This window comes from Vicugna pacos, chromosome 6, assembly GCF_048564905.1.
Source record: "Vicugna pacos chromosome 6, VicPac4, whole genome shotgun sequence".
NCBI lineage: Eukaryota > Metazoa > Chordata > Mammalia > Artiodactyla > Camelidae > Vicugna > Vicugna pacos.
The window spans coordinates 17,234,901-17,259,153 of NC_132992.1; the positions used below are offsets into that span (position 1 = coordinate 17,234,901).

General features: G+C 38.0%; 1 protein-coding gene across 6 annotated transcripts in view; it reads left to right on the forward strand.

The window, feature by feature from the left end:
* The window catches only part of CEP152 (centrosomal protein 152), a 105,814-nt gene that overhangs the window by 20,964 nt on the left and 60,597 nt on the right, over nt 1-24,253 (forward strand). For all 6 annotated transcript variants that reach the window (XM_072962488.1, XM_031672801.2, XM_015237233.3 and 3 more), the window contains exons 8-12: nt 267-406; nt 3,203-3,403; nt 8,790-8,937; nt 10,446-10,537; nt 11,238-11,401. In XM_072962488.1, coding sequence (XP_072818589.1) covers nt 267-406; nt 3,203-3,403; nt 8,790-8,937; nt 10,446-10,537; nt 11,238-11,401 — 745 coding nt within the window. The remainder of the gene's footprint in view (nt 1-266; nt 407-3,202; nt 3,404-8,789; nt 8,938-10,445; nt 10,538-11,237; nt 11,402-24,253) is intronic.

Sequence of the window (24,253 nt, forward strand, 5' to 3'; positions counted from 1 at the left end):
TTCTTTTTTTTTTATGACTGAGTAGTATTCCATACAATACGATTTTTGAAGGGAGTGGTTCTGGTTCTCTAAAATTTTTCTGGTGTTACTCACACATTCTTTTTTGGAACTTTTCTAATTTTCTCCAAATCAAGTGAAGTTCATTATCTGAATGGAATTGAATGTGACAACATTTATGTGTGATGTAGATCTGATATTTGATAGAGATTGTGACAGGATCCCTCTACAGTAATGTATTATTTATATAAATTTGTTTAATATTCTAGATGAAAAGGATGGTTTGACCCTCAGCCTTCGAGAATCACAGAAACTCTTTCAGAATGGAAAAGAAAGAGAAATACAGCTTGAAGCACAAATAAAAGCATTGGAGACCCAAATACAAGCATTAAAAGTTAATGAAGAGCAGGTAAATATTTGGCCTTATTGATGATAAAAAGTTATTTTTTACAATGAAAAGTTAGTTCCTTAACGTTTGGTGTTGTGGGACTAAATTTAGAAGAACTTAGAACACCTTCTTCTCCCATAAGCCTACATTTCTCTCCCTTTCCTTGGAGGAGTGGGTCTCCCATCTACATAGTCATGTGTACACCAGAAATCTGGAGGAGACCTCACCTCCTCTGTTCCTCGTCATCCAGTCGCTGCTGTGTTCTGTTGAGTCTCCTCATTTCGGTCCACATGGCCCTAATTCAGGATTGTACTATATTTTTCAGAAGTCTCTTAACCAGTCTCTAATCTTCTTACCCCTTCTCCTAATTCTCTTTTATGGCCATCTGAGTAATCTTTCTAAAGTACAGCTCTAATTATGTCTTTCCCTTGCTTTAAGCTTTTCAGTGACCCTGCTTTACTTACAGGGCAAAGTATGGCATCAAGATGACCATCTGATCCCTGCCTTTCTCTTCTCTTACTCTCCTCAACCTCAACAGCTTACTTGTTGTTTTTATGTACGTTTATGTACTGTCTCCTCTCTCTGGAATGCCCTTTCCACAACACACTGCTATTTGACTAACAAGCCCCTGCTCAAGGGTTTGCTTTTCCTGCGTCTCCCTGCTTTCCTCCCCAAGCCAGACGATCACATCTGCTATAACAGACTGGGAACATCTTGAAGGCAAGAACGGGTTGCCCTCATCTTAGCCCTACCATGTAAGCCCAGTGCCTGGCACATAATAGGTGGTCTGTATTTTTCTCTTTTTGTATATATTTCTGTATTCCTGCTTTGATACTATCACAACTATAGCTTATGTTGTGTTTTGAAATTTGGTAAATAAGGGCTACCCTTACTATTCTTTAAAAAAATGTTACAGCACTTTTTCACGTTTTCCCTTCTAGATCTTGCAAATCAACTTATGTGCTTTGTTAAAAAAAAAAAAAAAAGCTTGTTGGGATTTTGATTATTCAGGCATTGTGCTTACCATTTTATAGATGAGTTAACCAAGTCTTGGAGAGGCTAAATTAACTTGCCCAGGGTTACAGAGCCAGTTACTGACAAAGCATCAGGACCTCAATTTTCTGACCCCAGTAGACTTGTCTTTAAAGTGGTGGCACATTCTTTGATTAAGGAAACAGGCAGCCGCTTGATTCCGGGAAATAGTCCCACAGTCACTGGTAGCCCAGCTGGGTGGTGGGTGGTTCATGAAAATAATACCATGTTGGAGGAAAGGAAGGTAGTTAACAATGAAGGTGACTCGGTTTTAGGTGAGGTTTGTGGCCTGTTCTGAAGACGGTTAAATGGAAGAGTTTAAGCAATGTTGTCTCATGTCTGGTTCCTTCTCATCCTTCAGATCTTTTTCAGAGAGGACTTCCCATCCACCTCCCATCTAAAGTAGCCGATAGCGTCACATTCCCACTCCCCTTCATCAGCTACGTTTGATCACTCTGTTTCAAAACCATCTGAAATCATCTCATTTGTTTACTTGTTGTTGTCTGTCTCTTCTCACCAGAAAGCGATAGGACTTCAAACCTCGGCCGGCTTGTCGTCCTGTCCTGAAGTACACACAGTGTCCACATTATTGAGCAAATGGATGCATGTCTTAGGCAGTTAAAGCAGTGTTGGGAGAAATAGGCAATCTCTGGAATAGAATGAAGAATAGGCCTTGTTTGAAATTTTAATTTTTGTGTGGAATAGATTATTATTTTCCAAAAAGTTAAAAATGATAATAGTTATTACAGGGTTGAATTGCTTTTCTGTGGTGAAAAGTTACAACTTTGTAATCTTTTTATCAGTTAGAAGTTGCATTTATAAAAAATAAAGTCGCATAAATGAAAAAATAAAAGCAACAGAATCACCACATATAGTAGTTTCCTGTTGCTGCTGTAACAAATTACCACAAATTTAATGGCTTAAAATGGCACAAAGTCATTGCAGTACAGGTAGAGGTCCGAAGTCTGACATGGATCTCGCTGGGCTAAGATCAAGGTGTCCACAGGGCTGCATTGCTTGTCAGAGGCTCCAGGGGAGGACCCATTTTTTTTGCCTTTTCTAGCTTCTTGTAGAGACTACTTGTGTTCCTTGGCAATGGCCCATTTCCATCTTCAGGGCCGGGAGTCATTGGTTCTGACTTTTCTGCCTCACTTTTCCTCATTTAAGGACCCTTCTGGATTGGGTCTGCTTGGTAATCCAGGATAATCTCCTTATTTTAAGGTCATCTGATTAGCAACTTTAATTTGGTCACAACATTACTTTTCCCTTGACACATAACACAACAGATTCACGGGTTTCGGGGATTGGGACGTGGGTGTCTTTTGGGAGCCATTATTTAACCTACCACACTGTTACTTTGCAACGACTACCGTTATAGCTTTCAAAACTGTTTTTAGTAAATGACTATTCACAGGTTTCATCAGTCTTTAACGAAACAGTTGTCATTTTCCTATGACCTAACAATTGGATTTCCAGAGAACGATGCAAACAGCACTGGGACTGGTGTAGTAGCAGCGGGTTCCTAGCCTGGTACCCACACTGTGGTACCCACAGTGCCATCACGTTGCACAAAATCGTCTTGCACTCTCCTTGAATAACTACAGACTTTTTTCTCCGTGAAGTGTTTCCAGCAACCATGGGCCTTGTAGGTCCCAGCTAGGGAAATCTTGAGGAACTAGAGCCCTGATGGGGAGACCTTTTCTTTACTCCTATTTAAGCATGGTTGGTTTTTAGAGTCAAAACTCAGAGTCCTGTAAACATCAGCATCTTGTGTGCATTTACTAGATGGTGAAGAAGTGCAGAACAACCGAAATGGCCCTGGACAGCCTGAAGCAGCAGCTGCTGGACCTCCGGCATTCGGAGTCACTTCAGCGTGCCAGAGAGCAGCACGAGAGCATCGTTACAGGCCTCACGAAGAAATACGAAGAGCAGGTGTCGTCCTTACAAAGGAAGCTGGATGCCACAGTTACTGCACTTAAAGAACAGGTTGGGATGATTTCACATGAGCCACTCTTACAAACAAGTAAAACTGGTTATTTTTTATAACTGACATTTTGTGGTTCGTCGTGTGGAAATTGTGGATGTTTGCAATAGGTGTTCAAGTATGAGTAAATGTAAAAGCCCAGAGAGGTTTATCTGTGAATATCCCCAGAAGGCAGAATTTTGGAAATCTTTCCTCTTGTCGGGTTGGTTAGCACCTTCTCGGTTCTCACGTTGCTAGTTCTTTACTTGTAAAGTATTTATCTTATGCATATTGCTCGTGTGTCCTAGGACAATTCAGACGGAAAGAAATGAGTGGTCTGGGAGCCAGCCTGGACTTGAGAGGCTGTCCTGGGAGTTTAACCAGTAGAAAGCCCTTCTTGGGTCTCCCAGAGTTTGGTTATTAACCTGTCAATAAAGATTGTCTAGAAATGATTCTTGAGAGAAGAGTTGATTTTGAGAATAGTATAATAAATAAAATAGGGAAGAGAGTCTGATCGAAAGTTAGTTAGATATGAAACTTGAGCATATTTCGCTGTTTCTGTTATGTTTGCCCCCAAAGGGAATAAAATGTTGTGGGCTGAGGGTAAGTCAGGTGATGGGTTTGCTTGTGCTTCAAAGCCCCAGGTAATCATTTGAATGAATAAAATTTCAGAGATCATTTTTCTTAATGTAATTTCAGAGTTTATGTAACCCAGGGAAAAAAGAGAAGAAAAATAAGATGTGAGGGTATGGAAAATCCTACCACACTGAAAAGTCACCCTGATTGTTATTTCTTATTTATACAGCTGACCCTAAATGTTTCCATGATTTAGGTAGAGCTATATTAGATGGCATGACTGGCAGTAATAATTGTTTGTATACCATTTCATTTTATTTTACTTTTGTATGTGTTTTTATTAGATTTATTTTCCTATCTGGCTTTTTATTCTTTTTATATAGAGAAATATTGTGAATTTGATCAGTGTGAAGGTTATATAGGAATGGGGAAAGACAGGAGCTGTGACAAATTATTGAAAACTCTACTTTATATAATATTGAAACAAATGGAATTTGAGCTATGGTTTTGTTAACCTTGGCTGTGTTTGGGTAGCAGCATGAAAGTTGGCTGTGGAGAGAAAGGAGGCTTGCATGATGGGAGGGGTGAAGCCTGGGGGCTTTTCCATGCAGGGTTGAGTTCTCCCCATTCTCTGCTGACTTAGGCACCATTACACAGGGGAGGGCTGGGAGCAGTTCTTCATCTGTTCAAGACTCCTGTGCCCACTCCATTCTCCTTCTCTCCTCCCCAGCTCCCTCAATAGAAGAATCCTAGACTAGAACACAGAACTAAGTCTTAATTCTGTGCTGAGTTGGCTTCAGACTCTGAACCATAAATTGAAGGTGTTGATTAAGGTCTTTTCCACTGTTATACTCTGTGAGTTTTTTTTTTTTTTTTTTTTTAGCAGAGCAGAGCATTGATGTTAGCTTCTACATATAATTGCATAACTGCTTTGCAAAGTGGTGATTCCAGAGTACCTGCAGTCTTTTGTTTCTGGGAATGTTTCTTCTGGTATCTCTTTTGTGCTGTCAGTTTGCTATGAGCTGTTGTTTTTTGGGGGGAGGGAGCCTTTATTTTTTAATTTCTTTTTTTTTTAATATATTTTTATTGAAGGTACAGTCAGTTTACAGTGTTGTCAATTTCTGGTGTACAGCACAATACTTCAGCCATATAGGAACAAGCATATATTCATTTTCATATTGTTTTAAACTATAAGTTACTACAAATATTGAATATAGTTCCCTGTGCTATAAAGTATAAATTTATTAGCAGTTTTTTAAATAAAAGGTCGATCTTTTTTTTTTTGTGGTGAAGGGAAGTGCAGCATTTATTGTAGGCGCCATACGTGGAGAATGGGTGGGTCATGCTCAAAAACCCCGAACTCCAAAGGTCAATCTGTATTACCTCGGAATCCAAACTGAGATTCCTGCTAGGAGAGGTGCTGTAAAGATCAACCAGGAGCTAGGGAGATGCCTGCCTATAATCGGAAAAATGCATGGGTGTGTTCTCCCCAGAGATGGTTGATTTAGATTTTCTTACAATAACTGGTAACCATACATACATACTGCATTTTGCCCTTTGCCCTCTTTTTCTTTGTAAAAGTTATTGAAGAGGAGCAAAATATTTCCCTTTCAGATAAACCTTTTCCTGTTCCACCCCGCTCAGCAGTTGACAAACATAAAGCAAATCCTGGAGAAGAGTAGTAAGGTACAGATAACTGGGTAATTTAGCAGATGAACTCGAATAAGTTTGCTATTGTCTGGATTCTGAGTGGCTCTCTTGTTAGTCACGCACAACTGTGTAGCTTTGTACTTGACCGTGTTAGCAGAGTAGATGCTCACATGTTGTAAGTTTGGCTAGTTACAGAGATTCTTCACCTCGCATCTCCTAAGGCAGTCCACGACTAGGCCCCCAGGAGGTGATGAGTCCTCTGAAATTGTGGGTGTGATTTTCTATAGGGTGTCAGTATATGCAGCTTTTTTTGGGGGGCGGGGTGCATTTCATTATTTAAATAATTTACTGAGGCGAAATTCACAATCTAGAAATTAACCATTTTAAAATGAACAATTCAGTACATTCACAATGTAATGCAAACACCTCTTCTATCTAGTTCCAAAACATTTCCATCACCCAAAATAAAATCTCTTACACATTAAGCACTTTCCCTCTGTTGGCACCCTCCTCCCAGCCCCTGTATATGCAGTTTTTGTGAGAAGACGCATGAGCTTATTCAGATTTTCCAAGAGATTCAGGTCTCCCTTTGCAAAAAGTTGAAAAAAATCACTTCTTTGTGAACAACTTGTTCTTGGGAGAAAAGGACTGTGGTTGGAAACTAATCCTATTACTTCATTTGTTCAGCAAACTTTTACTGAAAAACAGCTAAACATCAGGATGTAAACAGGTTTTATGTAGACTTAAGTATATTTTGAGAGACAGAACTCAACACAGGGGCTGTCTAGTTCCATGTGATGGGAGGAGTAGCAATCTGTTGTACAATTTTTTAAAAAAATTTCTATGTAGCTAATATTTTGAGAAATACATGGCTTGTAAAATTATATTTTTAATTTAGTGTTTTCCTTAAAACCATCAGCTTTTCTGGTAGAAAGGACTACACATCCTCCGCATATAGAGGTTCTTGTTACTTTGGCTGAATTCTTCTGAAGTCTTTTAGTGTAGTAGAGAAGATGAGAAGAAATGAGCTTCTTGGAGCTCATGGTGTTCCTTCACCGACAGAACTCTCTCACTGCAGACTGTCTCCTAAGCTCTCTCCTCTCATCTGTCTCTCCCACTCATAGACGTGTCATAGTGTAAGATCTCTGGTTATCTGTCCAAACTGTCTTCTACTTCCTCCCATTCGTATGAGTATCAGGTGAAGATCTCTGATTATCTCCTTGAAGGTATAAAACCTTTCTTCAGTCTGGTCTTCTTGAAATCTTCAGCTTTTGGTGAAGTCATAGACTTTGGTTTCTGTGATAAGACTTTCACCGGATCAATTTTCTAAATTTTTAAAAAATGTACTGAAGTACTTCCAGTTGGCTGAGAGACTCCCACAGACCTCTGTGTGCACATGTGGCCTAATCCTTATTTTTCTGTGTACTCGGGGTCTCTTCAGTTCTACTTGCTCTTGTGGACTCACCTGTTCTATCACTGCACTTGTCTCATTTAGTCTTAAAAGATGCCTGCCTTTATCGGTCTTGAACTGAGTGTTCTCACTTACGCTAATCATGGAAAAGATGGAACCATTTATTTTGTTTTCTTTCTTGGTATTTAAACTGCATAGTTTTATGAGTATAATCTGTTTGCTTGAACTTGTCACCAGGACACAGCATAGTGTAATTGACAGTTGCATATAGACAAATTATGGCCGCAGTCTGCCTTTTCTTTATAATGATCTTCATAGCTATCTTTCCTGGAACTTTTTTTGGCCAGTTCTCAGGCTCCTGTAAAAGCTGTTGTGACCTCCCCAGCACATAAATGTAAGCTGTCTCCCCACCTCCATGCACACACGCTCACACCGTCATTACCATTAGCTCATTTGCTGCATTTGCCATGTTACTTGGGTGCTTTTGAACTATGCTTTTTAAGCTGGCCTGGGAATCAGCAGCCGTGTGCCAAGAGGTTTGCACTGTTGAATAAACATGGACCAGTTTCCAGAAGCTTCATTTTGCTCAAAAATTTGGTAGAAAAACTTTAAAGCAAACATGGCTGTGTTATGAAATAGAATACAAAATCCACATAAATTTTTAAGCTAAAATAGGAGACTTCAGAGTCCCTTTCCTCCACTTAAGGATATGCTAGTATCCTCCTGAGGTGTACCTTCTATTTGTACCCCTAAGGCGTTGGGCTTTAGATTATGCTCTAAATCAGGCCTCAAATGTCCTCTATGCTTCAGAGTCCTTTCTTGATATTGCTCTTACTACTTATTTTCCCAGGCTTTTCCAGGTAACTTCAACCAGTTACCTTAATTTACTTCTCTGCCTCTCTCATGCTCTGCTGTTGGTCTGGAATTCAGCCTGTGCAGCCTTTTTTGAAGGGGAGGTGATGATTTCTTCTACCTGAGCTTGGAATTCCCATGGCTCATTACTTCCAAACACATTCTCTTTTTGTAGACATGTGAATATATCATATGCATGCCTTAAGTTTTCTGTAAATTCCCATGCAATTACACACACACACACACACACACATACACATATACACATTTATCCTGTTTATCTTTGTCATTTATTTTTCAAGTGTTTTTTTGTAGCACTGTGTATAAGGCACCTTCAGAGAGACTATTAAGAGAAATGACATGTAAAAGGTAGGGGGAAAAACATAGGAGAGAAGCAGATCAAGTTTAAGAGAAGTTCAGAAGAGGGAGAGATGATTTTTGGCTGCTCAGAATAGAATGTGTTTTTGGCTCTTCTGAGTAGAGTGAGTTTCCATGTGTTTGTCTGCATCTTTGCTGTCTTGGGATACAAATCTTATGGTTCAAAGTGGTGCTTAAATTTGAATACATATATTCATACTGAGAGCGTAAAATGCAAATAGGGGTGTAATACATGAATAAAATCTAATTTTAGAATAACAGTGTCTTGTGAATATAGAGCAGAAAGGGACTTTAGAAACCATCAAATTCAACCTTTATTAGCGTAATTACAAAAGAAAAAGCATACTGAGAACTTGATGGCTTGGTCATGTAAGTTTGTTCTTCTGACTCAGTCCTGTGTACTTGACCTTATAAAAGAGGCGATCCTGCCATGGGATGGTTTTATATTGGATTTAAAATCCAGTTATGTAAAATCATATTTGTTAGCTTCATAATTAATAACTGATCATGAAAATGACTTCTTGAATACTTTTTCTTTGTAGGAGGACATTTGCTGTCATTTGAAAGAACAGGTTAAACAACTGGAGAGGAATCAAGAAGCAACCAAATTAGAAAAGACTGAGATCATTAACAGGTTGACCAGAAGCCTGGAGGAGAGTCAGAAGCAGTGTGCCAACTTGTTGCACTCAGGTGGGTGTCCGGGTGGGCGGTGGCTCCCCAGAAGGCTAATGTCTGCAGAGAGAACATGGTAGGATTTTTGAATTACCATATAAATCCAGAAAAGACGGGAAAGATAATCAGTGGCAAATATTTTTTTAATCATGTATTTCCTTCAAGTGAAATGAACACATACATAGAGACAGTTCCCTGCTTCTGTGCATGGTGCATTTGTGAATACAAGTCCAAGCTGAATGTGCTAAAAGTGAACAATAAAATATGTATTATCAAGTTCTCTCCCTGAAAGCTGAAGATGATGGTGAAATCCCATTGTATTTTGCCTTTTACACTTGATCTTCGATCATAGAGTTCTGTCCTTTTGTATAGCTTCTTTAATTTTTCTTTTCCTCTCACAGTGGAATAGCCGCTTACCTGCTCAGCTGAAGCCAGTGAGTCACATCCTTGTCATGCTTAAGGTTTCTTGTGTGGTCTCCATACTGATAAGTGTGAGACATATGCTTCTTGTCAGTTCCAACAGTACTTCTACTTCTTATTTAATAAGATGACATTGGAGTAAAAGGCAATAAAAGACTTAAATGTTTATACAAACACTATAGTACCGACAAAACTGCCTGGCTTGTTGGTGAGGAGCCCTCACTGAGAACAAACAGCTCAATGGCTAATCGTCACCTGATACTTGAAAGTCAGACCTTGGCATATGAAGTCAATTCAGACTATTGGGTACAGCGTGTGTAAGAGTGGGCTATTCAAAAGTTGAAAAAACTGTGTAAATGTGTGTGTGTATTTTGGTGGAAGCAAAATTTTTATCCTGCTCCATTTAGGTGCCCGCTCTGTTCAGATCTGTATCCTTTTGTTCCACATGGCATTACTTACTGAGCCTTTTTTCTTGCCATTAAAGGCTTTGAAAATATGATTTTCTTTAGTTGCATAATATACCATCATTACTTTGCTTAACCATTTCCCAGATGCTCATTTTCTTTTGAGGAAACCCAGTAAAGTCCCTTTTAAATGGGAACCTTTTAACCATTTAAAATACTAGGTTTCAGAAGCACAGTGCTAATAGGCTGCTTTCACATGTGGAGGTGAGAGTGGTGGAAATAAAAGCCTTTAGAACAAAAGCTAAAGGCAGCAAGATGTAGTTTTCTTATTAGAGTGTAGAAATGGGTTCCAAAGAATTTTTGCTTTGGCTTTCTGTGAGCTGGAATGTTCTGTTCCTATTAAAGGACTTGCGGAGTGTTAAGGTCTGTAGACGTGGCTGATTTGATTCGTAGCAAGGTCACAGTAGCCCGTGTCTTCAACCTCCCAGGGATCTGTGGGGAGCCGTACTAAATCCTGGAAATGTCTGCACCAGACCTATGCCTTCTGGGCCCACTGGCTATACTTTTGTGCTCCTAAAATGATAGTTAAAAGGTCATAAAGCAGAACTCCTTCTGTCACCTCAGTTGACTCAAGTTCTTCTGTCCACGATCGGTACTTTGTTCCTTTCTGTTTGGCGTTGTCTATGGTTCTTTCTCCCGTAGGCTCAGTACAGGAGGTGGCTCAGCTCCGGCTCCAGCTGCAGCAGGCACAGAAGGCTCATGCTGTGAGTGAGAACATGAACAAGGCTCTGCAAGTGAGTGTTGCCCCGTGGAAGAGACTCTGGGTAACTCAGCTAGGCGGCGGTCACCTCGCCTTGCTGAACGTTGGATTTCCCTGTATAAAAGAGGTGGCCAGACCACCTCCAAACCCTGGGAGTTGTTCACAGCCTCACCCACACAGCTGGGTGGTCAAGCCCAGGTCGGGCTAACTGCAGAGCCAGGGCCCCGCCCCCTCCTGCACCTGAGATCAACAGGTGCGGGAAGCCTGCAGTTTAGCTGTGATTCTCTCACATCCTCCTCCAGCACTGCCTACGTTTTCTGTCGGAGGAAGACTTCCAGTATCACCTCCACCGGAAGGAGGTATTTTGCCTCTTCATCGCTGGCAGATGGAACTGCAGCACTTTCTTAGCAAGCCAGCCTACTCAGTCCTCTGCTTTAGGAAACCAAAATGTGCTCCACCAGCTTCTCGGCTCAAGGGGTGCTGGTCACGGAGGACATGTGTAAGGGAGGGCGGTGTGCGAGAGACTACCGACGGCCGCTTTCTCCTTCACTTACTTGTTCATTCAGTTCACTCGAAACCTGTATGTGCTGGCCTTTATATTTTTAATGTGTGCTAAAAAGATATGTGAAGAAGAGTTTCTGCCTTCTACTGATCATTAAAATGAATTTTTAAGAACAGATTTTTCTTTCTTATAAAAAATAATGAAAATAACTTTCAATAATTTTGTGTTTTAGGAAGAATTAACAGAACTAAAAGATGAAATTTCTCTCTATGAATCTGCTGCAAAACTAGAAATACTTCCAAGTGGCTCAGAAGGAGAATTAAATATAGAACTCACTGAATCATATGTGGATTTGGGGATCAAGAAAGCCAACTGGAAAAAATCCAAAGTTAAGAGGTATTGGGAAAATACTTTACTATAGAAGAATTTCCATTAATAATATTGATGGTGCACAGCAGACTGGTGGCACTAGGCATGAGGTGATGAGCTGCTTAGGGCTTCTTGAATGTGGGACCGTGTGTTTTAGTAATTTCTGATGAAGTGTAAGGGTCTGAAATCAGGAGGAACAGAAACCTCAAGTCTTGATACTGTGCGGTCTCGATACCAACAGGGCACATCAGTTTCAATAAGGTAAGAATGATCAATTTAGTTAAAATGTACAAATTAAATTCTACAACTTAGATTACGTGTCTGTTTTACTATTAAGGTGAGAGTGAATTGTTTTTTTTATTATGTTAACACTGTATGCTAAAAGCAGGCATTCGTCAATGGTATATGAGAAAATGAGCATTAATTTTCCCTAGGAACCTTATTGTGACCTTCTTTTTAGAATAGGGATTCTGTCTTTTATGCCACTGCTTAGCACAGATATTTTTAGCAGTCTTACGGAAGAGAGTGCTTTATTGTCCCTCCCAGGGACCAATAGGCGAGGGCTGGTAGTGGTACAAGAGACAGCACATTTAGATACCATTGAACACTTCAAAGATGAAGGAAGGAAAGGATGTATATTCTGAGGCACATGCTATTTGGAAAGGGCTGTGCAAGGCTCTGGGAGTAGAGTACAAAAGGAAGTTTACATTTTGTCTGATGGGGAGAGGGAGACACACTTGTAAGCAACTAAGTGCTACGTGCTAGCTTGCTGTGCAAAGGGGTGTTTATCCATTCCTCCTACTGGTCTAGGGAGAGGATGAACGATGGGGTATTTGGAAGAGATTGCATGCAGGCTAAGGAAAGCCTTTATTGAAGGCATTCTTTTTAAAAAATTTTTTTAATTGTCTTTTTTCTTGAGGGGGTAATTAGGTTTATTCATTCATTTGTTTTTAGAGAAACTACTGGGGAATGAACCCAGGACCTTGAGCAGGCTAAGCATGCGCTCCACCACTTGAGCTATACCCTACCCACTTGAATACATTCTTGAGTGAAGCCACCACTATCTGGTTTATAGTTTAAGACTAAGGTTACCATCATTACTGTTTAGTGAAAGTGTTTACTACCTGTTGTGTTTCGGGCATCATGCAACTAAATACAAATATATAAATCTCCTGAAGGGTTTGTTTGTTCCACAGTGCGTTTTAGAACTTACGTATTTTAGTACTGTGATTCTATTTTCAAAACAGTAAGATGAGACTCAGTAGGTGAAAATCTCAAATCAGGTAATATTGTGAAACAAGATGCTATGTTACTTTATTAAGATTCCATTTGTTACTGAACCAGACTTGCCTGTGTGCAATAAATCAATGTACTAACATTGGGTTGTGGTGAAAGAAAGTGCAGCATTTATTGTAGGGCACCAGACAATAATGCTCTGGGACAGCTAATGCTCAGAAAACCCAAACACCCTGATGGGTTTCAGGGAAGAAGTTTTTATAGGCAAAATTTGGAGGGAGGGCTGCAGGGTGTGTAACCCTCCTCTCATTGGTTGATGGGGAGGTAACAGGGTGGTATTCCAGGAATCTCAGTCATCGGCCTTCTGGTTCCAACCAGTCTGGTGTCCATGTGCTTATGCTCAGCCTGAAGTTACCATCCTCCACCTGGGTGAGGGTCCTAGTTCCAGTAGAAGAATTCAGAGATTTGTATCAGGTTGTTATGCACATTCCCCCAAGGGGGCACCAGGACCAGGCCTCCCCCACCTCCCCCCGGCTTCCCTATTGTTTCTTTCTGCATTCCCTCACTCCCCTAATTAGTAACTGTTTTAATCTGCCCTTTGGAACTCAGGGAAGGTCCAGAAGGCTGACATGTTTTTCCTATAAACAAGAAATGAGAGATGGGAAAAGGGTTTTGTGTCTTGGGGGGGGGGCCCATGGGGTCCTGTTGGGTTTCACACTTACCTGGAAGTCAGTCTTTAGGGACTGCATCTCAACAGGTCACAACTACGGTCCCGAAAGTGAAGCAAAGAGGCAAATAGCAGAACTAGATTATGGGATGGACGTACTAGGAGCCACCTTGCGGCTCTTATCCCAGGGCCATGTTGACTTAGATTTGTTGGTACCCCATGAGTTACCCGATTTTCTGCCTGGTCACAGAGGAACTGGGTCGGGTTGTTGGGAGAGGTACTGCCAGTGCTGCAGCCAGACAGCTTAGCCTCAGCAGGGAGAGAGGAACAGGAACCTGCGGTGCCGGGGCTGCCGAGCACCAGGGTACACAGCTTTGTAGATGCAGGCACCGTTGTCGCCCACATCAGAATGTCCACAATCGCGATCCGGAGTTGTCGAAGAAAGCCTTCAGCTTTGGTTAGTTAATTAAAGCAAAAGAGGATGAATGTGCTCTAAAACAGATTTACATAAAAATTTAAAGTTAAAATGTAGTCGTCTGGAAAATTTACTGCTGTGAGTGCCTCATTTCCTGTTAATGCCAGATTAATTCTAAGGGGCTAGTGAAAGGAGCATGGTCTTTAGATCCAGATTTGTTTTGATTCATAGTTTTGCGATTTATTACTAACTTTATGACCTTGGGCAAGTTTCTTGACTTTTCTGAGCCCGGTTTCTTATCAGGCTTTTTCTGTCAGGTAGATTATAGCATATCCCTTGGGGAAATTAAAATGAAGATTAAAATAGAAAATGAATGTAAAGGTAAAGGACCTCATGTAATAAGTTCTAGCAGTTATTAGGCACTTAATTAGTAATAATAATAGCTACCACTGATTAAGAGATCCTTGGTCAAAATATACCATCGATCAGATTTTATATTAATCCACATCTGATTCAACACATATTTTACAAATAGTTCTTGATCCTCATTTAAATCTTGGGGAAAACGTCGGATCCGTATTATCGTTTTAGAGTTGGGAAAACTGGAGCTCAGATCACCAAGCTTGTTAGCTCAAGAGGAAAGACCCTTAGCAACATAAATGGTACTTGAACCCAGAACTTTACTGTCACGTAAACCTGTTGGTTCATATTTACATGGCAGTCAGACCTTTTCGCCTTAAACTTCATTTTTTCTTTGCCTTGTATTTTAGAGGATTGAAGAGTTAGTTCTTGCCAAAAAAAAGATTTCCCTCCAACTCATTACTTAATTTGTGCCATAATTAGCCAGGGAATTGGGTAGAGAATACAGGTATATGTGTATAGGTTTATCTTTTCAAGTAGACTTACTCCATCACGGAGTTTACTAAAATGTATTGTCTTCCCTGCCCTTTCTGTTTAACTAGCACTCAAAACCAAAACCCGACAGTAATTTAAAGTACATTCTGATAGATAATAAACTTGAGACATCACGTGGTTATCGTAGTAAAAGGAGTGCCAGCCATGTTCACCAGGGAAAGTGGGGAGTAACTAAAGCGGGTGGGTAGTCATTGAGGCTCAGGAGGAAGATGGTCAGTGGAGTGCAGGACCAGCGAAGAAAGGTTAGCTTATGGTCATCCCTCCCACCAGCACTTTAATGGGTAAGTATTCAGCTTTGAGGAAAAAGTAAAAATATTTATTCTTAGTTCAAAGTGAAAGGAGATAAAAGAGAGATTAGGTTTGTACCTTTCCTCTGCTGGATTGTGGTTCTTAGAACAAAAGGGAGCGAGAGTTTTAGTTCTTTGTTGACTTGAGCTGCTTTCAAATCACTGACCCAAATATTAGCGGCTCCAAGTTTTCATTCCCAACTACCACCTCTCTCCAGCTACTGCCTAGTAAACTTGAAGGGTTTAGCCTCAGTGTTCTATTTCACATGCATGGAATCCGAGGAGCTAAGTCTGCGTGCAGCCTGCAGACAGCTTCCCCTCTCCCTTATTATACTTGGCTGCGAAGCTCAAGTCATAAACATTTAACAAGTGGAATGCCTTTCCCCTTTGGTCTTCTCAGCAGGCTTTGTAAGGGACTACAGTTTATTTGGATTCAGAGGAACCAACTTCCACAGGTCTCACTAGTGAGCCCAATACAGGGCTGGTCACCACTGCTGACTTTTCCCTTTTGGGAAAGAAGGGAAAATTATTTTAGCAAGCACTTTTTTTGCTCTCTGACTTGGCTCCCTCTAGGAGAACATGATGTGCTATTTCAGTGGTCAGTGTTGAGTAAGAAAAATTCGGGATGCATAATTTGTTAGCTGAGCAGAAAAAGTTAGTTCACCATGTCTTACAGCACAGGAAAGATGTGCTGTAATATAGCTTACATTTCTTATACAATTTCTGTTTCTTATATTTCTATATAATTAGAAGTGGTTTAAGCTGGTGAGATCTACTCATATTTCCACTATATTACACATCCAAAAGTTGTGTATATTGATAAATATGTACTGTATTGCCAGAGATTCCTTATATAATGTTAAAAAAAACCCATAATGTTTTGTTCATCCCCTTTCTCTCTATATATGTGTGTGTGTGTGTGTGTGTGTGTATACATTTTACTTCCCATGAAGAAAACCACTATTAACATTTTGATATATAACTTGTACATTATCTGTTTTGTGTGTTTCTAAAAGATAAAAATAATATTGAATGTACTACTTAATAATGTGTCTTGACTTTGTATATTATGAGATCTTTAGATGTCAGTAAATATTGTAAATACTTACTAGTGGATATGTAGATGAATGAACTATATTTTAGTAATGCATTTGTTTAAATTTTTTAAAACTGTAAGTTATGCAGTATTATTATTATAAGCATATCTGTAGTCGAATCTTTATTCAAATCTTTGGTTATTTCTATAAGGCGATATTCTTGTTAAAGAGTATGCATGTATTTGAGGCTTTTGGTACATGTTGCTAAGCTGCCTTGCAGTTTGCATTATCACCCACACCGTGTGATAGTACCTGTTTCCTGTATCCTGGCCAGTGTTGAGGGATATCACTTTTCCTGTTTCAAAATTTTATGTAGTTAGATCCAGCACTTTTTTCCCTTATGATTTCTTGATGGTATTTTTCTAGTACTTTTTTTTTTTAACATTTTTTATTGATTTGTAATCATTTTACAATGTTGTGTCAAATTCCAGTGTAGAACACAATTTTTCAGCTATACGTGAACATATATATATTCATTGTCACATTTTTTTTCTCTGTGAGCTACCATAAGATCCTGTACACATTTCCCTGGGTAGTACTTTTTATAGTTTTATTTTACTTTTTAAACTTTTTAAAATTGTGAAATATAACCCATAAAGGGAACGTAAGTGTACAACTTGATGATTTTAAAGTGAATTCCCGTGGAACCACTGCCTAGGTCAAGAAATAAACATTGCCAGCAGCTGCCCATATCCCTCTTTCCAGGCGTAACCTGGAGGCTACTACTTTCTTAACTGTTAATGGCAGTTATTTTCTGGGTTTTTTTGTTGTTGTTATCTTTTAAAATCTAATTATCCATGCCTACATACTGTAGATTAGCTTCGCCTTTATACAGAAGGAACTCATACATTAGGTGTGTCTTTTTCTCTTCCACAGCTTTATTGAGATATACAGTTGACTTGAACAACGTGGGTTTGAACTGCAGGGGTTCCACTTATACGTGATATAGTACCTGTATTTTTACAAATCTGTAATTTAAATGTGGGGGAAAAGTTTGTGTTCTACCAGAGCTCATATTGTAACATCAGAAGGACTAGGATTTGAGTCCTGATTCTGTCCACACTGTTTGAGCTTTCTGCCCTTGGCTGAGTGAGTTTTTGATTCAGAAACAACAGGGATACCAGTAGGTGGGTTTTTCAACTTGCAGGAGGCGGTGGGGGCGGGGAGTCGGTACCCCCGACCCCCTATGTTATTCAAGGGTCGGCTGTATTTCAAATACCAAAAAATCACACATTTGAAGTGTATAGTTAAGTGTGTTTAATATATTCCCAGGGTTGTGTATCCATCACCACAACCCAATTTTAGAACATTTTGATATCCCCCAAAAGAAATCCAGTACTCATCATCGGGCATTCCCCATTATTACAGCTCCAGATAAACACTACTTTCTATCTCTGTGGATTTGTTCTGTACATTTTACATAAATGGATTCATATACTATGTGGTCTTTTGCGATTGGCTTCTGTTACTTAGCATAATGCTTTCAAGGTTCATCCGTGTTGTAGCATGTGTCAGTGCTTCATTCCGTTTTATAGCCAAATAATATTCCGTTGTATGAATATACTACATTTTGCTTATTTATTCATCACCCGATTGACATTTACTTAGATTGTTTCTACCTTTTGGCTGTTGTTGAGTACTGCATATTTTTTAGTGGACATATGTTTTCAGTTCTTTTAGATGTGTATCTAGGAGTGGAATTCCTGGGTCATATGGTAACTTAACATTCAGCATTTTGAAAAGAGATCAAACTGTTTTCCAAAGTGGCTACATCACTTTACATTGTCACCAGCGATGAATGAGTGTTTCATTTTTTTTTGATTTGCTAATGATATGGTTTTTATTTGATGGCTCATTATGTTCAACATCTTTTCATGTATTTATTGGCCATTTGTATGTCTTTTCCTCATTTTTAAATTGGGTTGTCTTTTTGTTTAGTTTTAAGAGCTTTTTATATATTCTGAATACAAGTCTCTGGTCAGATATATTATTTGTAAGTATTTTCTCTTATTTAGTGGGTTGTCTTTTCACTTTCTTAATAGCATCCTTTGAAGCACAAAAGTCTAATCTTATGAAGTGCAGCTTCTGTATTTTTTTCTTTAGTAGCTTGTTCTTTTGGTGTCTAAGAAACCGTTCTCTAATCCAGTGTTCTGAAGATTTACTCCTATGATTTCTCCTAAGAATTTTATCTTTCACGTTAGGTCTTGAGATCCATTTTGAATTAATTTTTGCATATGATATGAGGTGGGAATCTAACTTCATTCTTTTGCATTTAGATATCCAGTTATTCCTTACCATTTATTGAAAAGACTATTCTCCATTTAGTTGTTTTGGCACCCTTAAATCAATTGACTCTAAGTATGAGGGCTTATTTCTGGGCTCTTAATTTTGTTCCAGTGAGCTACATGTCCTGATGCCAGTACCATACTGCCTAGATTGCTTTATCTTTGTAGTATTTGAAATTGAAAAGTGAGTCTTCCAACTTTGTTCTTCTTTTCCAAGATTTTCTTTGGCTAATCTGGATCTCTTGCATTTCCATATGAATTTTTGGATCGGTTTGTCAATTTCTGCAAAGAAAGCAGGTCAGATTTTGATAGGCATTGCATGGCTGTTTTTGCATTTGCATGGAATCTGTAGAACAATTTGGAGAAGTATTGCCATCTTAATGATACTGTGTTCTGATCCCCGAACACAGGATATTTTCCCACTTATTTAGGTCTTTAATTTCTTTCAGTGTACCATTCATATACTTTTATAGTTTTGTGGCTTTCAGTGTGCTAGTCATATACTTTTGTTAAATTTACTCCTGTTAAGTATTTTATTCTCTTGGCTATTATTTTTGCTGGATTGTTTTATTTTTAGGTGGTTCACTACTAATGTATAGAAATAGAATTGATACTGTATATTGATCTTGTATCATGCCATGTTGCTGAACTTGTTAATTAGTTCAAATAGTTTTTTTTTTTTTTTCTTTAGTGGATTCCTTAGGATCTTTTATATTCAAGATCATGTCATCAGAAACTAGAGATAGCTTTACTTCCTTCTTTCCAGTCTGGATGCTTTTCACTGCTTTTTTCTTGACTAATTGCTCTAGCTAGAATTTCTAGTACAAATGTTGAATAGAGGTGGCAGGAACAGGCATCCTTGTCAGGAGGCAATCAGTCATTCTCCATTAAGCATGAATTCTGGCCGTGGGTTTTTCATAGATACAGGTATTCTTTAGTTTTCTTTTTTCACCAACATTCTGTTTGTGACACTTATGTTGCAGCATGTAGCTGTAGCTCATTCACTTATATATGTAAATATGTGTATGTGTCTTTATTTGTATGACTATTCCACAGTTTATCTTCCATCCTACTGTCCATAGATTCTTAATGTCATTTCCAGTACAATGGGCATACATTTCTGTTGGGCGTATAGTTAGAAGTGAAATTTCTTGCAGTACTTGTGTTTCAACTTTAATAGGTAATGCCAAACTATTTTCCAAAGTAGTCGTGCCAATTTACATCCCCACCGGAGGTATATGAAAGTTGTAGTTGCTCTTTCTTCTTGTTAACACTTCATATTGTCAGTCTTTTAGTTTTAGCCATTTAATGTGTAGTGATATTTTATTGTGGTTTTTATTTGCATTATCCTGGAGTATTAAAGAGATGGAGCTCCGTTTAAAAAAAAGTCTATTGTGTTTATTGGCTTCTTGGGTGTGGTATGTATATGTGTTTTTGTGTTTCCCTCTGTGTGTGTGTGTATGTGAAGGACTTATCTCTCTTCTTAGTTTTTATGTGATTTTTTTGTATATGCATGTGTTCTGTTGATTTGTAGGAGTTTTTTGTTTTTTAGTATCTGTTCTAGATAAGAGCTATTTGGCTGTGTGTGTTGCAAGTATCTTCTCTCTGTGGCTTGCCTTTTTAACCTTTTAATGTGTCTCTTGATGAATGGAAGTTTTTAAACTTTAATTTAGTCAAATTTATCAAGCTTCATGGTTAGTGCTTTTTATAATCCTTTTAAGAAACCTTTCCTTCAGGGTCACGAAGCTTTACACTTACGCTGTCTTCTAAAAGCGTTACTGCTTTGTCTTATACTTTAGTTTTACCACCTATTTAGAATTGCTTTTCTTGTTGAAATATTTCTGATTATTCTCACTCATTTACACTTCGAAATGAACTTTATGATTAACTTGTTCTGTTCCAGGACAAAAATCCTAATAATATTTTTTTTACCAGGATTGCATTAAGTATATACATTAACCCAAGAAGAATTAATATCTTTATGACATTGAATTTACTTATTCAAGAATATAGCATGTCTTTTTATTTGCTTAAATCTATTTTTGTCTTTCAAGAGTGTTTTTTGTTTGTTTGTTTTATTTTTTAGTGGAGGTACTAGGGACTGAACCCAGGACTTTGTGCATGCTAAGCATGTGCTCTACCACTGAGCTACACTCCACACTTCCCACGGAGTATTTTGAAGTTTTTCAAATTTAGATTTTGCACAATTTTTGTTAAATTGGTGCCTAGATATTCTGTTTTTCAGTAGTGAATTAGGTGTTCTTTTCCATGATTTCTTCTGAGTATTGTTTATGATTTCTGTATTTTGTGTTATAACCTGTTGCCTTGTAATTCTCTAATTTTTTGAAGTAGTTTTTCCCATGAGATTTTGTTTTTTAAATATATCATCTGCTAATGGAGGTAATTTCTTCCTTTCAACTTAATTTCTTCCTTTCAACTTACGCTCCAATTGTTTTTCCTCTATGGTTGCTTTAAAGTTTCTCTAATAAACTTTATTTAGGTATTGATAGTATAAATGCTCTTTTCCAAAGTGGTCATACATTTTGCATTCCCAGAAGCAGTGTTGGAGAGTTTCGGTTGTTCTACACCATTGTTACAACTTGATAGTGTTAATCTTTTAAAATTTGAGCACTTCTAGTATGTGTATAGTGATATCTCATTGTGGTTTTAATTAGTGTTTCCCTAATGACTAATAATGTTAAGCACCTTTTGGTGTGCTTTGCTTTCTTTTTTTTTTTCTTGATGTGCTTAATTGCTGTTTGTATATGTTGTTTGATCTTTATATATGCCAGGATACAAGTCCTTTCTTTGTCTGGTAACTGAATATTTTCTTCCACTCCCTGGTTTACCTTATCATTTTCTTAAACTTTTGCTCTTTAAAAGATACCATTAAGTTTTAATGAATTCAAATTTAGTCTTATTTATAGTTCATGTTTTTTGTGTATTATTGTTACTCAGTGTTACAAAATTTTCTCTTATAATTTTAGAAATTTGATAGCTTTAGCTTTTATATCTACATCTGTGATCCATTAGGAGTTAGCTCTTTAGTACGGTGTGAGAGAAAGATTGATGTTCATTTTCTTCATTCCAATATCCAATTGATCTAATCCCGTTTGTCAGAAAAACTTTTCTTTCCCAATTGAGTTGTCTTGGTATCTTTGCTGATGATCAGTTGACCGTATGTTTGTGGGCCTGTTTCTGTAATCTCCATTCAGTTCCAGTGATCTTGTTGGTAGTAACAGTCTCCATACTGTAGCTTTATAGTCTTGAAATGGGTTGAACAAGTCCTTCAACTTTGTTGTTTTCAAAATTGTTCTGGCTATTCTAAATCCTTTGCATTTCAAAATAAATTTTACTCTTAGCTTGTTAATTTCTACAAAAAAGTCCTCTGGAATTTTAATTTAAAATGTTGAATCTATAGATCAATCTATAGACATCTCAAGAAATTGCTGTTTGTCAGTTATACCTCAATAAAGCCGGGGGAAATAAAGAATTGAGTCTTCTAATTATGAACATGCATGCTATGCTTCTTCCTTTATTTAGGGCTTTTCAGTTTCTCTCATTAATGTTTAGTAGTTTTCAGTGTAGAGATTTCCCTTTGATAGATACCATTTCCAGTTAGCTAAAGAATTTCTTTTAGCATTTCTCCCAGAGTATGTCTGTTGGCAGCAAATTCTTAGTTTCCTTATATGAAAATGCACTTAACGTTTGCTGATTATAGAATCTGGATCAACTGTTCTTTTATTTCAGTGCTTTAAAGATATGCTCTTCCACTGTTTCTGGCCTCAGTCATTTCTAAAAAGATATCTATGGTTATTTGAGTCATTGTTTCTGTGTATAATGTAGTTTCTGTGTATAATGTAAAGTGTAGTTTTTCTCGTGCTGTTTTTAGGATTTTTTTCCCCTCAGTTTTCAGCACGTTGAATATGATGTGTCTACGTGTGTTTTTCTTTTAGTTTATTCCATTTGGGGTTCACTGAGCTTCTTGAAAATGTAAATTTATTATATCTTTTGCCCAATTTGTGAAAATATTGACTACTATTATTTCAAATTTTTTTTGCCTCTATCTCCTTCTCCTTTCCTTCTGGGTCTCCAATTACACGTAATGTTAAATCTTTTTATATTGTCCCACAGTTCCGAGACACTTGATTTTTTTTCTTTTTCCTGTTTTCATATTAGATGATTGCTATTGAACAATTTTTAAGTTCACTCCTTCCTTCCTCTGTCATTTCCATTCTATAGAGCCTGTCCAGTGAGGTTTTTTTTTAAAACTTTTAGATATATTTTTCAATGATAAAAAAATTTGGTTCTTTTGAAGTTTTTATTTCTCTGTTGAGAATTCCTATCTTTTCATTTATTTCGATTATGTTTCCTTTACCTCATAAAGCATAGATACTAGCTGCTTTAAATTTTTAAAGCTCTTTGTGATAGTTCTAGTATTTGGGTTTTCCTTGTTAGTTTTATGTTGAGTATTTTTAGATTGTATATTAGACATTGTGATTTTTGTGTTGTATGGAGACTTGTGTGTGTTTCAAATCTTAGTTCATTTTTCTAAGCCTTGCCACATTGGTTTGAATCTGTCCTGTGTATGCACCCTTCAGGGATCAGTCTTTGTGAGACGTGGGTGTGTGGTTCAAATTTGAGTTAAATTCTCCAAATCTTTGTTGGTTTGAGGGTCTGTTTAATGCATGCATAGTTCAGGGCTTAGACTGAGGCTTGTTTATACACAGAATCCAGAATTCCTTTCTGGTCGTCTCCACCCCAGGAATCTCCCTGCACCCTTTCTTTATCATTGGTTTAAGGAGTTTGATGTTGGTATAACTTTGCTGGTTTTCTTCATGTTTTTGTTCTTGAGATTCATTGAGCTTCTAAGATTTTATGGGGTTTTACTTTTCATTAAGTAGAAAAGTTTTGGTCATTATTTTTTCAAATATTTTTCCTTTCCCCCTCCCCACTTTTCTTCTGGGGCTTCAACTACAATTAGGTTAGAAAACTTAATAAGCTGTGTCTTTCTGGTCCTCTTTCCCTGTGTGTTTAAATGTGCTATGTCTTTATGTCCATGGGTCTTTTCTTCTGCTGTATTAAATATGCTGTTAATCTCATCCTCTAGCTTTTTTATTTCAGATATTTAAATTTTTTTGTCTCTTCAAGTCTAATTTGGGACATATAGTCTTTCATTTCCCTTCTTGTTTTCACGTTTTTTTCCTCCACCTTCTTGAACATATGGAATATATTGAATTCTACTACCTTTTTCATTCCTGGGTCAGTTTCTACTGATTGATTTTTCTCCTGTTATGATTCCTATTTTCTTTCCTGCTTGCTTGAATGCTTGGTAAATTTTGATTGGATGCTGGACATTTTGAATTGTATGCTTTCGATGTTGGATTTTATTGTATTTTTAAAAATATCATTATCTTTTTTCTGTGACACACGTAAGTCACCCGAAATTCATTTGATCCTTTCAAGGCTTCTGTGTAGGCTCTGTTAGATCAGATTTAGAGCAGCCTTTAATCTGGGGCTAATTTGGCCTCATTTCTAAGGCCATATTTGATGCCCTGTGAATGAGGAAGCCTTTCTACTATGGTTCATTAAAGTACAAAACATTCCCAGTCCTGTTGTTTTCCTGTGGTTTTCCCCATGGCCTTGAGGTAATTTCTTCACATGCTTCCCAGATCTCTGGAGCTGTCTTTCTGTATAGCTATCTTTCCCACAGTATTTTTCCTCAAATTCTAGCCATTTTGGTCTCCCCATACTCGATTGGGCAACTCATTGACATTACTGAACTCTCTCTGGGTTTCCTCTTTCTCTGCCACAGGCTGGAAACTCCCCAGGCAGAAAGCTGCAGCAGTGAGAAGGCTCATCCGGTTTGTTACCCTTTTCTCAGGGTCGCTGTTGTCTACTGATTGAAAACCACTATTTTATATATTCTATTTGGTTTTCTCAATTTTTAAGACAGATTTTTAAAATCTGGTCTCTT